Source organism: Ambystoma mexicanum, chromosome 4p (genome assembly GCF_040938575.1).
Source record: "Ambystoma mexicanum isolate Mex_15411 chromosome 4p, UKY_AmexF1_1, whole genome shotgun sequence".
Taxonomy (NCBI): domain Eukaryota; kingdom Metazoa; phylum Chordata; class Amphibia; order Caudata; family Ambystomatidae; genus Ambystoma; species Ambystoma mexicanum.
The window spans coordinates 666595634-666612615 of record NC_090927.1 but is presented as its reverse complement, the minus strand read 5'-3'; the positions used below and the strand labels follow the sequence as shown (position 1 = coordinate 666612615).

General features: G+C 46.1%; 1 protein-coding gene across 3 annotated transcripts in view; it reads right to left on the bottom strand.

Moving 5' to 3' along the window:
* COL19A1 (collagen type XIX alpha 1 chain) overlaps positions 1-16982 on the bottom strand; it is a 2241461-nt gene that overhangs the window by 928600 nt on the left and 1295879 nt on the right. For all 3 annotated transcript variants that reach the window (XM_069606203.1, XM_069606204.1, XM_069606205.1), the window contains exon 14: positions 4396-4449. In XM_069606203.1, coding sequence (XP_069462304.1) covers positions 4396-4449 — 54 coding nt within the window. The remainder of the gene's footprint in view (positions 1-4395; positions 4450-16982) is intronic.

Sequence of the window (16982 nt, the reverse complement as noted above, 5' to 3'; positions counted from 1 at the left end):
GCTAATTGGAGAACAACTGTATGTGGAAAGTGACCAGAGAGAGAAGAAACAACGAGCAAATGCACAAGTGAGCAAGCTGCAAGAGAAGAAAAAAAACAAAAGAAAAAAAAAAAATAATAATAATAAAAGAAGAAAGAAAAACAAAGAGAGAGAAGAAAAAATAAAATAAAAGAGAGAAAAATATGATAAGTGCCTAACGGAGTGAGACAAAAGAGCAAAGATAGTCACTTGGGTGGAGAATGAAGAAGGACGTATACTGTTAAGGTACCAGCCTTATGTTACCAGCACAACAGTGACAAGAAGTGGACAATCATGCTGGATGCAAGAAGGTTGAGAGAAGTTGCGAGATGAGAGCAGGAACATCACTGCTTATGGACTACTATTGAGCACATGCATCCAAAGATCAAGAGAAACTACCACTGAATTGGGGAGGAGACTGTTCATTGGTGCACATCAGCATGCCCTTGTTGGTGATGACCAAGGAAGATGTGAAGAATGACACATTCACAAAGATGGAAAACAACGGAAGAAGAGAAACAGACAGAGGAGTAAAAAGAGGGGGGAATTACTTCTCAAGCGAGACAGAAGAATGATTGGGTGAAGTACCAGCATACTAAAGAATGATCAGCAAAAAATGCATCTGAAAAGAGAAAGCAAAGAACTAGCTAGTGCTTGCATGGTAATGGATGACATCATGACTGCCTGGTTGATTGAAGGTGATAACGGAAGGACTAGTAGCGAGCACAGCATCATTGTGCAAGATAGAGATACATTGCAAGATGTAAGAGAACAACAGAAGAAGACATCAGAATGCAAATAAGAGACATGGTGAAAGGAAGAACCGGACTAAGGGAGAAGATAGCGGTGTGCAACATGGTTCCAGCAGTAATAAAGGTGGCCACTCCCTGTGATCAGAGGAAGTACGAAGGGAAGTGAGTGTGGTGGAACATAGAAGGAGAACACTCCTATATGTACTGTTCATCAACAACAATGCAAAAAATTATGGACACTTCAAGGGATTGACAAAGATATGCAGACCGGAAGGAGGTGAATGTTGCTTGGTGGTGTGGTCGACAAAGTCGACCAGAGGGGGGACTGAAGAGGGAAAATCGAGATCAAACCCATGCCCCCTCACCCCAGGCGCATATACAGAAGAACAGCAGGAAGAACAAGGAGCGCACTTATCATTTGAACCAGGCCCCAGCGCACCCATGGGTGACAAATATGCTGAAACACACCCACTTCACCAACAGTGCAACTTCCATGCTACATTAGAATCAATGCTGCAATATCAGAATCTACAAACACAAAAATCCCTGTTTAAAGGCTTGCAAATGCCTATATGAATTAACATGGTCTAATTGCACAGTGTAAAGCCATGTTTCAGGAAAATTACAGCCAAGTTCATTTCTCTCACTGAACACTGGCTGCAGAAGCCTTCAGCAATGCTCCTCGCAAAACCCACGAGCAGCCAAGGTCGCGCATTCAAGATAAGATTGCTTTCTGCAGACAAACATTTTTAATTCTCCACAAATGCGAATAAATCACGGCAACCCAGTGTGTTTTTTTCTTTTCTTTCTGGGAAAGAAAGACATTTTCGCAAAGACTCGCACAACATTTGAAACATAATTGTAACAAGAATGGCTCAGCCCAGCCAATCAGCGCTCAGAGCTCAGGTGCGAACTGCTTGCTTCAGCTAAAAAGTTATGGGAACAAAGTCATAATGCAAAAAGTTAGAATTAGGTAATGGGGGGCTGGCACAGCTAAACCAACCCACTGACGCAAAAGGCTAACATCCAATTGTCAGGCTCTCTATAAGGGCTACATAGGTAACCTATCACTTAGCAGCCAATAGCAGGAGGAGATAGGTTTCTGGGAGCTGATCCAATTCTGTGAGGTCAGCCTGCAGTGTGATTACAAAGCTGGCTTGCAAGCCAGCCCCGGGGGAGACGGCGCCTGAACTCTTGATGTGCACGATGCTCTGCGTGTTTTTTTTCTTTTTTTGTTGCCCAGAAATAAACGCAGTTTGGAACATGTGGCTGCCTGCTGGGGTCTATGTTGCATTTCTGTGGGCCATATGGGAGGTGTTGGGGTCTCCCATTGCTGGTGAGGGTATGGCTGCTGGTCCCCCACAGCCCTGGTGGGGGTCCAGCTTCTCCCCAACAAACCCAAAAGGGGGATACATTCAAGGTGCCCCTGAGTCAAAACCCTGACCAGTCAGATGGACCGTTTCTGTTTGGTGGCAGTGTCTGTTAATATAGTGTCTACACAAGTGGCAGCCATTTTGGAAAATGTTGCAAAATCCAGTAACCAGGCAACTGTGCTTTGTAGCCTTTGCAATGTATGGGGTGACTGCAATGACTGCAGTGGCTGGTTGTCCAGTATTCCACTGAAATCCACACACCCCAATATATCTAGACCAAATTAGCCAATATTATCAAATTTGCTTTCATCGTGGCTTGTAGAGCAGTGCGGGTTCTAGTTTTACCATTCATTCCAATAGCAGCTTGGGGCAGGGACCAGGCCGGAACTTCTGGAAGTGCTCAAACCTCAGGCAGGACTCTGGTCTTTTCATTGTATGTATATGGCCATCCTCCTGCGGTTCTTGGTCAGTCTTGCACCCACAACTTCACATTGACACTTTTGGTCTGGCCAGTGTCCATGTGGCATTTGTCATCACTTTGGCGATTGTATTTGACTCTCCAGTTTCAGACACAACTGGGATCCTGTTGTGGGACTTAGTGAGCCTTGCCATCTGCTTGTCAGGTCTCTGATGTTCACTTAATGATAAAACACTGGGTTAGCGCAAGGCAAAGTGTAAGTGATCCACCAAGCAGAGAGCAAGTGTGACCAAGTCCTGCAATGGACACTAAAGTTTCTGCACGGCATAAGGCCATGCCAAATGGGGGCTATGCATGTTTTTCAGGTGAACTTGATAAAATGACACACAATGAATTGTCAAATATCCATCACATACAACTCCTCAACACTAAAGGGGTTTAAGGTACCCTCTTGTTCTAGCCCCTTAATTGCAAAGCCTGTTTTTCTTCTTCCTGCAGTCATTTTCGTGAAATGTAGAACACGTGTGTCTTATCCATACTTCTCAGGGCTTTTGTAGCATGCCAAATGAGAGTGGAGGCATGTGACAAGTATTTCACTGCAGAGGAAGAAGTGCTGGAAAGGGAGTCATGGAAGGTGGACCAACAATAATACAAAAATAATGTTGTTGCCACTCCAGAGAGGCGGTGGGTAAAACAGGTTATATGTGATGTTACCAAAGCTAAATTCAGAGTGGCCAAAATACCGAAAAAATACAGAATTGTGTGTTTTCTTTTTTGATTTGGGTAGCGGACCAAAATCAATTCTAGAGTTGGGTATAGACTTCCATAGTCTGGTAGCCATAAGGGAGAGTGAGCATCCTCCTTAGACTGAACTGTTGAAGTTAGAAATGAGGACTTGAGAGGCTACTAGGTTAGTAGACGGTGGTGTCCTGGAAGGATTTGCAATGCCGGATTTTCTCTGTGAAGGAAGTTATGCATGGTGCATGGTGCTGATGGTTTTGATTGAAGTTTTTTCGTGACGCGGAGCTAGTGGAGAATGTGATGTTGAGGGGTCATGTCGTTGAACGTTTTCAGACTGAAGAGTAGCCTAGTTGCCCCGTTTTGTACTTTTTGCAGTTTTCCAAGAGGTATTCCTTGAGCATGAAGTGGTGGCTGTTGGCATTCTCAAAATCTGCATTGAGCCTGGGAGTATCTGTCAGCTGGCTGTAGGGGGCAGAAAGACCCTGTTGATCCGCAAGGTTGATGTGCACCAAACTGGGAGAGAAGTACATATAAGCAGCCTGCTCCCGGTGTGTACCTCTGCAAGCCCCCATCAAGCATGCAAACTCACCATACATATGCTGGTGCTACAAGTGTGTATACAGTAGAGGAGCTGCCTTAGTGATACAGCTGCCACATGCATGTTCTTAGAGACTCAGCTCATCGCTATACATGACCCTCAGCAGACACATGGCTGGCCCCAATACTATGAGTTACGTGCAATAGGTCTACAGGCGTGTCACTTTATTGAAATCAATCTCTTTCCAGTGACGCAAATATAGATTCCTCATTTGAGGCCTACAGCATGTAGCGCTATACAAACATTTAAATATATACATACGATTAAAGCTCCCCTGTATTAACACCCCAGTTCAATGTGCCTGGTTGGTGTCTGTCTTATCCGCTTTCTGTGCACCCTGAGGCCTTTGGGCATGTAGCGCTATACACAAATTCAAATAAACAAATAAATAAATAAATAACTGTACTATTGGTCTCAACAAACTGTTTTGGCAAAGTTGTGTAAAACGCTGGCCTGTTCGCAAAAGCTCTAATTGGCAGTAGACGGTGGCTCTACCTTTTCTCCCTTGTGCCCCATCGGACCTTGAAGACCCGGCGCACCTCGCAGGCCCTGCGGAGAAGGAGAGAGAATAAAAAGGCACAGGGTTATGCACAGTGCAGTTTACAGCTTGAATTATTAACACTGTACACGTCAGGAAGGAAGATTTAGAAGCCTGGCACCCTCCAGTCTCTATTCTGGAGTTAGCGGTAAGCGAAGAGATGGAGATAAACTGGCACTAAAATGATAAGCAACATCTGCGCCCGGTGGGTGCAGGGCCATTAAACCGGGGAATGGTCTAAATACTGCAGATCGGTGCAACTTCACTTCCTGCTGCAATTACATTCATTCACCATCTGGAAGCAGCATCGTTCGGAGCTCGATGAGTATTTAAGTAGCCACTTTGGAATACATGTGTGCACGTTGTAAATAGGGCTGATTTAGCGGCGATCTGCCGTTATTCAGGCCGCCAGGAAATGGGTCGGTTCGTGTTGAGCAAGCGTCAAAGGTTTCAGTCATCACTGGCTGCTGCTAGTGGACGTCACCATTAATATTTCTACAACTTCGCACTGACTGCACGCTTTCATTTTTTAGCTGTGGGGGTATCCCTACATATTATCCCCACCAAAAATATTGCCGTACATATGGTCGTTTGTCTCGCCATAGGCGATATTTTTGGGGGGGATAATTTGTGGGAGCGGGGGTTGCGGGGGTGGCCCACGCACATTTAAAAATAATGCAGGGGTTGCAGAGGTGTGCCGCAGGGTCCATGGTTCAATATCGGTGCAAAAATATGGCATTATTTTTGTATCGCAATATTTTTGCACGGATATTAACACATGGAACCGCTGTGGGCTGTGCTGGGTTAGGTGGCCCGGTCAGATGCAATGCATGTAAAATAGGCTGCACAAAACGCAAATATGGACTGCATTCTCTTATATTTGTTTCTGCTACCCTATTCCAACAATACATGATACAATCAATTGCCTTTCCTTGCCTTGCTTCACAGCTGTGTGCTCCTGGTATTTTAAATTCTCCTTCTCATGCGCTTGTCGAACCATAAACAAATATCTATTTATTAATGTATTTTATTTATCGGTTATTTATAAGGTGCATATTGTTACTTGGCATGCAAACAGAATAAGGACGCGACACCGTAGATATGCACTACGTCTCCTTTATTTCAAGTCTTCCCTGGAACTGCCATTCCCTACCTGATCCTCCCCTTCCTTTCCCTCGCTCCCACTTTCCACCTGAAGTCTCAATCTCTCCTTTAAAGGTGCAGAGACCTCTAACATCACCCCTAGACAAATGTCCTGTTGTCGGGATTAGCACTCTTCTACCAGGCGGACTGGTCTCTTGGGTATGCGCAGGGGCCGCTTCCCTGGTTCGTTCTTAATGTATCTGTTGTTTCAGACGGGTCCTGTATCTCATGCCAATCCACCTCAGGGGGGGTCCATGTGTCATCATGCGGTTCCCTGGGTTCAGGGTCTGGTTCCGTTAGCAGCAGTTCAGGGTCTTCTCGTTTGATGAGAGGTTTAAACTGCGAGCTGCTCCTTGTTATTTCGTGGGCCGAGTTCTGGGCCGTTACCATGGATCCTTTCACTGCAACCACTTTCACTGGTCTTTGTGAAAATCTTGCATCCGTCTTTCTGGTCATGGCTTGCTGGACCAGGACTTCAGCTCCAACTTGGAATTCTTCGGCCACTGCCTTTCGTCTCATGTCAGTGTCTATTTTTGTATGTTTTTCTCTCTCTGTGTCTCTCTTTATGATTTTCTCATCTTCTTTCCCCTGCTCACTGGTGTCCCTCACCAACCTGGTGTGCACTTGGTATCACATTATTAGTTACGCTGGTGTCTTGTTGGTGGCTTTGTGTGGTGTGTGTCACTCTTCCATTCCATTGGCTTGTGGCCAGCAGAGGGTGATCTTTTGGGGTGTGAACCCCATGTGTCCTGTGAAAGCTGCAAATTCATGGCCGTTGAAAGGGGGTGCATTGTCTGATTTGATGGACTGTGGGATGCCCCACTTGCTGAGTACTTAGTCGAATGTAGCAGCAACCTGGGGGAATGCCGTCGACGTCATCTTCTTTACGATGGGGAATCTTGAGTATTCATCGATAAATACTAAGAGGTATTCTCCCGACTCCATGGGACCATAGAAGTCAACAGCTACCCTGTCCCACGGCCGTTCTGGGATGTGTGTCGGTTATAACGGGATGGGTGCTTCAGCCTGTGCGGTGCATTGGCACGGCAGACAGTTTTTGACCAAGCTGTCTACTAGTGAGTCCATGAGTGGGAACCATACATGGCACCTCAACTGGTTTTTTGTATTATCCATGCCCTGATGGGCTTCATGTGCCGCTTTGATGACTTCAGCCCTGATTAGGCGACAACCTCTTAACAGGATGGAGTGGTCCTCGTCCGCTATTTCAGTATGTATTATTGCTAGTCTTTCTAGTTGTTCCTTGCACACCCCGAGATGGTTTTGGACTGCACAGCGGTGATCCTTTCATTTGTTGTTGCACGTGAGGCAGATGGCCAGTGCCATGGATGCATCGGCTGCTGATGCAGTGGCAATGGCCTCCAGGGACAGTGTGAGTGTTAGGGCATTGGCAGCTACGTATTTAATGTATTCAGCATCTCCTTTTTGGGTCACTGGCGCTCCAGACGGATGGTGGGAAAGGTAATCCTCTGGGTTCTGGCACCCTCCTGCCCTGTGAATTATAGTTTAATCATATTCCTGCAACCTGATGCCCCAATGTTCAATCCTGGGTGGCATCTTCATGTGAAGGTTTCTGAACAGCGAGAGGAGTGCTTGGTGGTCGGTGACCAACGTGAACCTCTTTTCGATAATAAAGTTGTGAAAAGCGTTCATTCTCAGCCTGTGAGCAGGCCGTCTCTGTGGCCGACAGAGCCCTGCTCATGTAGGCGACAATGTGTTTGTGGTGCATGTCAGCCCTGCTCGTTTGTGCTAGGATGGCACCCAGTCCCACCAGGATGGCATCCACAGTTATCTCTGTGTGCCAGTTGGGGTCAAAGTATGCAAGCCGGCGTGTCTCGACTAGGGCTGTTTTGATGGCACTGAATGCAGCATGGCAGTCTATCATCCACTCGAATGGTGAGTCTTTCTTCAGCAATCTATGCAGGGGTTCAGTCAGGGATGCCTAATGTGGGATGTATCATGCGCAGTATACGTCCATGCTGAGAAATGTTGGCTGCAGTAGATCAGTGATGGTGCCGACCTTCTCAAGGTCTGGTGTCATTCTCTAGTTTGAGTACATGTGGCCAAAAACTTCAATTTTTGTTTGCTGAACCTGCACTTCTCCAGGTTGAGTGCCAGGCCCATTTTGTGTAATGCACTGCATGTCTCCATGGTCCTCTTGCGATGTGCCAAACACGAGGATGTCGTCACTGTTGTTCAGGGCGCCTTTGATCGGTTGAATTCCTTGTCACATGGCCTCCTGGAAGATTTTAGCAGCGGAGGAGAGGACAAAGTTTAATCGCAGATAGCAGAAAAATCATTCATGGGTGGTGAATGTGGTGATGCTTTGTGAGTCCTGTTGGTTTGTTTGTTTTATTTTCTTATATAGCGCACTGAACCCTGAGGTAGCTATGCGCGTAACTTGTGGAGTTGGTTACATACATGGTATAAATACAAATGACAAGTTACAGGAATTAGATAATATAGAATAAAGGTATTACAGAAAGATTGCAGTATGGTTACAGTTTTGGAAGTAGAGGCAGTTGCAAGACAATGTAGCAGAGATACATGAAAAGATATCTGCAATAATATACAAGTATTTACAAGCAGATGGCAGTCAGAGTTAAGTACAAAACAATGCAATAAAGATACATAAAGGATATTCGCACTAATATACAGATATTTACATGCAGATAGCAGTTTGATTTATGTTGGTACTTTGGTTTAAGAGGTTTGTTGTGAGGAGGAGTATGTAGTATGTAGAGAAGAGCCAGGATTTAACTTTGCCCCAAAAGGCTAGAAAGAGGTGTTCATTTCTGAGCGCTCGTGGCAGGGAGTTCCAGGTTTTGGCAGCAAGAACTGGGAAGCTGGTTCCTCCTGATTTTTGGAGTCTGTATTTGTGAATGCAAAGACAGTGTGAGTAATTGGGTCTGGTGGGACTGGATGATATTTTGGCGCTGAATTTATCGGCCAAGTATTTGGGTGCGGTGGTATTGAGACATTTGTGGGTGATCGTGAGAGTTCTGAAAGTGATTCTGTCTTTTATGGGGAGCCAATTGGCTGTCTGTCTTGCTTGGGATGTGTGGTCTGTTCGTGGGATGTTGGGAGTGCTATGAGACCATTGTTTTGCAGAACTTGGAGTTTCTGGATGTTTTGCTTGCTGGTGCCTAGTTAGAGGGAGTTGCAGTAGTCAGGTTTTGAAAGTATCAGTCCTCTCGCTAGAATGATACAGCTTTGTGATGATAAAAATGGTCTACAGGCGGTAATTAGTTTAGTTGTGTAGGCTGAAGAGGACGCTGTGGCGTTAACTTGAGGAGAGAGAGATAAGGTGGAGTCGAGGTAGACCCCTAATGTTTTGGCATTTTTAGAGACCTTAATGACGTTTCCGTCGATATTGAAAGAGTTGTATTGTGGATTAAGTTTGTTGAGGTATTGTTTGGTGCCAATGAGTAGAAGCTCAGTTTTGTCATCGTTTAGACAAAGCCCGTGTTTGGCCATCCATTCTTGAACTTTTCTATAGATTTCGTTTAGACGGGAGGAGTCATTATCGTAGGAGCCTGAGAGCGTGATGAGGATCTCAGTATCATCAGCGTAGTTGGTGTATGGGACTGACATGTCATCTAGGAGGTCAAATATCATCTTGGTGAAGATGTCATATAGGATGGGGGGACGCAAGAGCCTTGGGGTACTCCGCAGGTGATATGCGAAGGGTCTGCTGAGGATGTGTCAGAGAAGACTCTCATGGATCTTTCGCATTGGAAGGATTGGATCCATTGGTCGACTAAATCAAAGGCCGCAGAGAGATCAAGCAGTAGGAGGAGGGATGGGTGTCCTTTGTCCTTGGCCTCATTCATCTGGATTTTCAGGTCTAGCAGTGCTGTCTCAGTGCCATGTTTAGGTCTGAAGCCTGATTGTTGGAGGTCAAGGAGGTTATGGGTTTCGAGGTGCTCCTAGACTTAAATGTATGCTGCTTTGTCAAGGATCTTAAGCAGGAATGGGACGGTTGTGATGGGGCGGTAGTTGGTGGGAATACTTGGGTCTAGCGTGGGTTTTTTGATGAGAGATTTGACCCAGGCATCTTTGAGGTTCTTAGGTACCGAGCAAGAGGCAAAGGAGGAGTTGATAAGAGTTGTAATGAAGGAGGCAAAGTCTTTAGCTCCATCTTTAATGATGGATGCTGGGTAGTGGCCCCTTGACATTTCAATGGTTTGAGGCCAGCAATTATGGATACTACCTGAGGGATGGTGACCGGAGAGAATTCAAATAGATCCATGTTGTTGGGATGAGGTTTGTGGGTTTGGCTGGTGTTGGTTGTGCCTTTTGTGCTTAGGAGAGTTCTTTTAGTTTCTATTTTAGTCTGGAGTAGGGCTATTTTGTCTGGTAATGCCTTCTGGATGTTGGCACACCAGGTGGCATCTTTGTCACAGGTGGTTTGGGGTGGTACGGGCGATTCCATTTCCCTTAAGATGGCCTAGATCAAGGAGGGATGGTTCTACATATAAGGCATGAGAGTCTAGGGGGGTCGGTGAGTCCTAATTTTAGGTCTCCTAGGAGTAGAATTTTGGATGAATGTTTGGTGTGGTGAGAGAGTAGGTTCGAAATGTCTTCTTCGAAGGTTGAAATTGGGCCTGGTGGCCTGTAGATCAAGTGAATCAGAAGTGTGCTTTAGGCAGAGAGTGGCAATTTGGCGGACATGAGTTCGCCTGATGAGAATGGCATAGAGGAGAATTCTCTTACGCACATGTGGGTTTTGGAGATGATGGCAATTCCTCCCCCTTTACTTGTTGACCTGTCTGCTCTGGTGATGGTGTATTTATCTGGAACGGCTAGCATAAGGGATGGGCCTGCTGCCGGATATAGCCATGTTTCAGTGATTGCCAGCAGGTTCAGATTGTTGGCTAGTATGAGATTTGCAATTTCGAGGGCATGTGCTATAAGGGATCTGGCATTAATGAGTGCACATTTTAGTTTTTTGACATGTCATCTAGGAGGTGAAGTTCCAGGTGGTGGTATCCTTGTATGAGGTCAAATTTGGAGAATGTGGTTGATTTGTTAAGTAGCACAATCATGTCCTCGATGCATGGGCCAGGGTGTTGTTCCCTTTGTATGGTGGTGTTCGCCATCCTCATGCCAAGGCATATGCGTAGGTGTCCTCCTTCTTTTGGAACGATGACCAGTGGGGATACCCATGGAGTGGGACCCGTTGCTGGCTCGATGATGTTATCACATACTAGTTGGTCGAGTTCCTTCAAGACGGCATCCTGGAGGTGGAACCCTACCCACCTGGGGTGCTGAGGGACTGGTCTGATGATGTCATCGATGTGCAGCCTAACTGGTGCTTCCTTGAGTTTTCCTAGACCTCTGCACAAGTCTGGGTATTTGGCTTGGATTGTCTCTTTTGTAATGTGGTTTGCGGTTTTCAAGGGTGGTGTTGACCATGCGCACCTGATCCCCATTGTTCCCCCCTAGCGTGGTCAATTGGATCACCTCGCTTTCCTGGAAGTGGATGTCGATTAGGCCTCGGCAGCAGGCAGTGTGGTAGCTGAGGAGGCAGCTGCCCTTCGTTGGGCTCCGGATAACGTGAATTGTGGTATCTAGTGCCAGACCATTGTGTGTCAGGCGTTTCTTGAATTGTCCAATCGAATGAAGGGGTTTTGCAGCCCCCATTGGAAGACCTTTGATTTGGCTTTTGTGAGCTCGGGTCTCTCTGGCATCTGTAGGAATTCTTGCTCCCCCATAATGTTGCCCGTTGCACCCGAGTTGATGAGAAAACAGAAATGTCTATTTCCCAGGTTTACCCATATTCTGGGCGCTTCTCTGGCTTCGTTGTCATCATGTATGAGATTGACGTAGTCATCCAGGTTTCCTTGGTCACAGTCGTCTCCACTTTGATATGAGGGGGGTGGTCAGTCAAAAGGTCGAAAAAAAATCTCGAATGTCAATAATCTCGAAACAAAAATCTCGAGAAAAAAAAGGTCGAATTTATTATTTATTTATTTATATGTATTTTTGGGGTCAGGTAAGTAAAAGAAAGGGGTAAAATAAAAAAACAAATGAAAAAAGGGGGTTGGGGGAACCCCCCCATTTCGAAAAAAAAAGTATTGAAAAAAAAACGACTTTTTTTTCGAGATTTTTTTTTCGCCCTTTTTTTTACCTTTTTTTTCTCGATCTTTTCACTATAAACCATGAGGGGTAGTGTTGGTGTTCACCATATGCTTGGTATGCATTACGGGTTCATTGTACTCATCCCCAAATTGAGAACACTGGTCATATTGATCATATCCTTGGTCACTGTCTTGCTCTGACATATCGCCGCTGCCCTTAGTAGTAGGGGATGTTTTGGCCTGTTTTCATGGCCCGGAGGCTGGGGGGTGGCTGTTCATTCTGCTTTGCGGCTGAGTGTTCATTCGGGGGGGTGGAATGGTCTTCCTTCCCTGCAGACTGACTGGAAGTGGCCTTTCCTGCCACAGTTGGCGCATCTTTGCGACAACGCTGGACACGTTACTACGTGTGGCAAGTTCATGCCACATTCGTAGCATTGTCTCGGGGACCTGAAGCCCATTTGAATGGTCATCCTGTTGGATATAGTCTCTTGATCCGTGGGCCATTGGGATGATAGCTGGACTGCAGCGACAGTCTCCCCTTTTTCGGGTATGGTGTTTGGGTTGCTCTCAATGTTGGCTGCTTGGGCGTCCACCCTCTCGAAAATCCTGGCCATCTCGCTCACCACATCGATTGAAAGGGGTTTCTTCAGTAGCTGTTTCCTGTGGGCAGGCGAGAGGCAGCCCACAATCACACGCAGTCTGAACGCCTCATCAGTGGAGAATAGGTTGAACTGGCAGTGTGCACTCTTCACCCGCAGTTGAGTGATACATTTGTCGACGGTTTCCTCAGCCCTTTGTGTGCACTGGTTAAAAATGTACCTCTCATAGTCCCTGTCTGTTTCGATGATGAGTTTTCTGTTGAGGGCCGTGATGTGTGCGGTGAAGTCTGTCTGTTCCTCCGTGGCAATGTTCTTAACGATTGTCTTAATTTCACTGCCCACCAGATTGATGGACATGTCACATAGATTCAGTGATTTCTCTTCTCCTGCCGCTTTTACAAAATGGTTTTAGTCCTCAACCCACTCAATCCATCGTGGGCCTCTGTCTGCCTAGGGCATAAGGGTGAACGGGAGTGGCTTGTATGGTAGGGCCCCCTTGGATGAGGGGGCAGGGTTGGGCGGCGGTGCCTCCTGGCTGCTCATGGCGCCAGCATGTCGGTTTATGGTCTATGCCCTGACATGTGCATCCTCGGTAAGGCAGTGGTGGTAGTGTTGTCAAAAGAGAAATTATATTGTGCCTCCTATCGCAATAAGTATATGTATATTGGTCTACGCCAATCTGCTCACAAGTCGCTTGTGAAGAAATCCGTGTTGCAAGGTCCTGACCTTAAAATCAATGTAAGCCACCATTTTAGGTCAATCCGCCATTTTAGGTTTGCTTTGTAAAGTCACCCTGTGAGTTAAAATGGTGGACAATGTCATTCCAAAAATACAACATGGCCGTCTTGACCTCTGTATGTAGCTAATATGTAACTTGCCTGCAGGCCACTTGTTGAGGTCGTGCACTGTGACCTTGTCCTTCGTTGACCTGTGTGTAAAGGATTACTCGTGCAATGAAACTAATCCGCGAGCATACGTTAAGAACAATGTACTCAAATACTGAACGTAGAACACTTGTTTAACTACATTGTATTAATGTTTGAGAAGACCTGCATGGAAAATCCCAGAATACGCAGTTTCCGTATAGGCTTGTTGATATATGTATTAAAAGCAAACCAGTTATATGCGGATGTGCGAGACTTGGCATGAACCCTAGATCGGTAATGTATTAGCGGAATATTAACCCGAAGTGGGGCTGGACATCGTGCTCACAAAGAGTATAAAAACAAATGCATTCTAATGTACAGCGTCTACTCACTGAACACACTGAACCACGCTGGAGTTTGTTGTGTTGCACTGAGGGCCGATAGCTATCTGATTTTTGCTCTGTTCTTAGTAACTGGATTCAGTATAAAATAAAGTACTTTGTATGTTCCTTTGTAACCCGTGTTCGGTGTATTTCCTTTTGGGGTACTCAGCCTCGGTATTTTGATTTTGTTTTCACAGTGTTTGCCCTTTTGTTGTGGTGAATCTCCTCGTTGGGGCTGTCCTTGTCACCCTTGAGGAAACAGTGGCTGGGTGTTATGGCAGTGACACTGCGTATGCACCATCTGCTGTTGGTTGATCGTGGGGCCTCAGTGTAATGAGCGTAAGTGTTTGCAGGTGTCTGGCACTTTTCTTTTTCAGGCAGGATTCGCTGTGTTATAGCAACAGGAGTCGTGGGGGATGCTGCTCCTAGATTGTTTTATTGTCCTCAGCAGGATCCCTGTGTTGTGGGAGCATGCACCTGCTGCTGGATGGTGTCCTCTTTGGCCTTGGCGGGATCACTGTGTAATGGGAGCATGATTGCTGTGCACTTACTTTCTTATCTCCCCTCTTGTCTCTCTGCAGCACCTTCAGCTTCCACATGGTCTGGAAAACAGCGGACCACTGGCGGATTGCTGCATGGCTGAGGGTGGGCGGATTGCCCCTCAGATGGGCCCCGGCGGGACTGCTGGGCGCCTCAAGGATGCTGGTCAGCAGACACCACGTGGGTGTGGGATGTCAGACTGCCACGGGAGCAGGCACCTTGCAGGATCGTTGGGCTGCTTAGCATGTTGGAGGCAGGATCGCCTCGGGAAGCAGACGAGAGGCAGTGGGATCACTGTTGTCTCGAGGAGGACCTTGGTGTGCGAGGAGAAACCTTGTCGCCAGTTGTTACTTGGCACGCACACAGAATGAGGCAGCGACACCAGAGATATGCAATACGTCTTCTTTATTTCAAGTCTTCCCTCGAACTGCCATTCCCTTCCTAGCTCCTCCCCTTCCTTTCCCTCTCTCCCGCTTCCCGGCTGGAGTCCCGATCTCTCCTTTAAAGGTGCAAAGACCTCTAACACATATGCAACAAATGGTGTTTCAATACATCGAACAAATGGTGTTTCAATTGTTGAAAGATGAAGGCACAACTCCCCAGCCATACTGGTCTGTACAACCACGCTGCCATGTGCAGAGTACCTGTCCAGCATGGGCAGTTGACTCCTGCCGGTGCCCCTTGGTGGGAGTTTGTCTGCATTTGGGAACTCTGGCTAGAAACCCCTGCTCCTTTTTAGCTTCAACGAAAGGCTGCAGGCACAATTCAAAGGTTAAGTATCACAAATGGCTCTTTATGTACAGTTAGTGGGCAGCTAAGGCGTTCAGTGTTTAAAAGTCAGTGACAGGTAGTGCCTTTTGTCAGCAGATGTCATGCTATAATTAATTAATGTTGTATACCATGCTTAATACCAGAGACCATTCTCTAAGCACAGGACTGGGATTCCCACCGGTCTTCCTCTCCATTGTCTTGCTTCCAAGACAAACGCATTGCCCCTGAGCTATCCTTCCGGCCTAAGGCTGCTGCATTGCAGGTTGTCCTCCCAGGTTGCCTGGGCAGATAGAAATATATGTTTGTTGCATTGCTCAGTGTTGGGTAAGAATTGATGCAGTCACACTGTGTGAGACTACACAACACTCATCTGCTTGGTATTCGGTAACCCACCTTTTGGCATACGTCTGTACTGCACAAGTTGGTAGTGTAACTGAGCAGCCAGGCCTATCCCAAGAGGGGTAAATGTGAGCTGTAGAGCTGTACAAATGAAATGTGTAAATACAAGTAGCCATGTAACACTTAGACTCAAGGGTTCTGTTATAAATAGTTATTTATTTAATTAACATACATTTTTAAATAAGCATTCTTTAAAAAGGCAATTTGTGTAACAATGTAAATAAACTTTAAAAATAATTTTCAGAATCAAAACAATTTAGTGGATAATCTTTGGATATGCTTCTTACACAATTCCTACACCCTGAGGTGACTTCAATCACAGGGACAGTAATGGCATTTATGAAAGGACAGCCAGCCAGCCAATCAGGACTGGTTGCATTCAGGCATTCCTAGAGAAAAAGGACACCAGAGTTTCAGTACCCTCCCTCACATCTTGTCCTTCAGACACACTAGAGCCAGAGGTGGGCTTCAAGGCTGAAACCCACCAAAGGCACGACAAACAAAGGGCTCAAACCTGTCTCAATCCAGAGTAAAACCCAAGAAAGACCTCACAAACAGAAAATGGCGATAACAGAAGACAGGGGTCATTTTGACAAAATGGTCAACCATGAGTGCTGTACTGCAGCTGAGGGTTCAGCCTACGGTAGAAAAGCACAATGGTAGGAACAATGTAACCACTGCCACCAGCCATTTAAAGTAGTGAGGGTAACATAAAAATGTTTACATGAGAGAGTAATATAAGAGGCTACTAGGTAAGCCCCGGCACTTCACATAAGATGGTGTGTGCTGGTCCTACAGAGTGAAAAGGTAAGCAAAGTAAATTTCACTTTCCTATTCTTGGGAACTGTAGTTCACACAAGAAAAGTTGGTTAAACCTTGTGAGAAATTTAAAAGTGATCCTGCACTGAAGGTGCTGTGTGTCCCCATACAAAAAGCAGATGCCTATGGAGTTTGTCAGACTCCAAAAACAGTGAAAACACAAAATCCAAATAAGGTAAAAACACATGCGAGAGTGAGAAAAAGGTCTCACTCATTCCAAGGTTAAAATGAAAAAGTCCTGAGTCCAGCAAAAGAGCTGGGGGTCTCTAAGGTGGGAGGAATTTAGCACTAAAATGAAAATTCTCCCTGACACTCAGTTGTCAAGTGGAAAATAACACTGTTGGCTCAGGCTCCAGTTGCAGCTTCTCCAGCTGTGTCCTAGTCCCCAGCACCCACACTCCTGATCGTGTCTATTTGTAAAAGGAAATGTGCAGAGGGTCAAGCAGTTTGTAACCTACTGCTGACCACACCCACTGGTCAGTATCAGAAAGATGTAGAGTTCCTCATTGTGTCTCTACAACCTTTCACTAAGACCGGAGTTGGGTAGTCAGTTTCTTTCTCTCTACAAAAACCCTCCAACAAAAGTAGACATGTTCTGCCACTCTGTCATTCTTAAAAACAGGTGAGCTGGCTGAGAGGATTTACTGCAAGAGTGACTGAGCGCTTGCAGTGTTGCAGAAGTGGTACATAGAGCGACGGAGGGTGTACAGAGAACATTTGGGAAAGTATGCCATGTTTGGCTGAGGCTGTGTGTGTGAGCACCACATTGTCCAAGATGCTCTCATGGCTTTGAATGTCCATGCTGTAGCGAGGGGTGCAGAGGGGATGTGCAGTGTGTGTAGGGTATGGATGTGGGGTTTTACTGGACACAGCTACCAAGGTGCAGCGTTAAGTAGCAAGGCACTGCCTCTCTGCACTGGTTT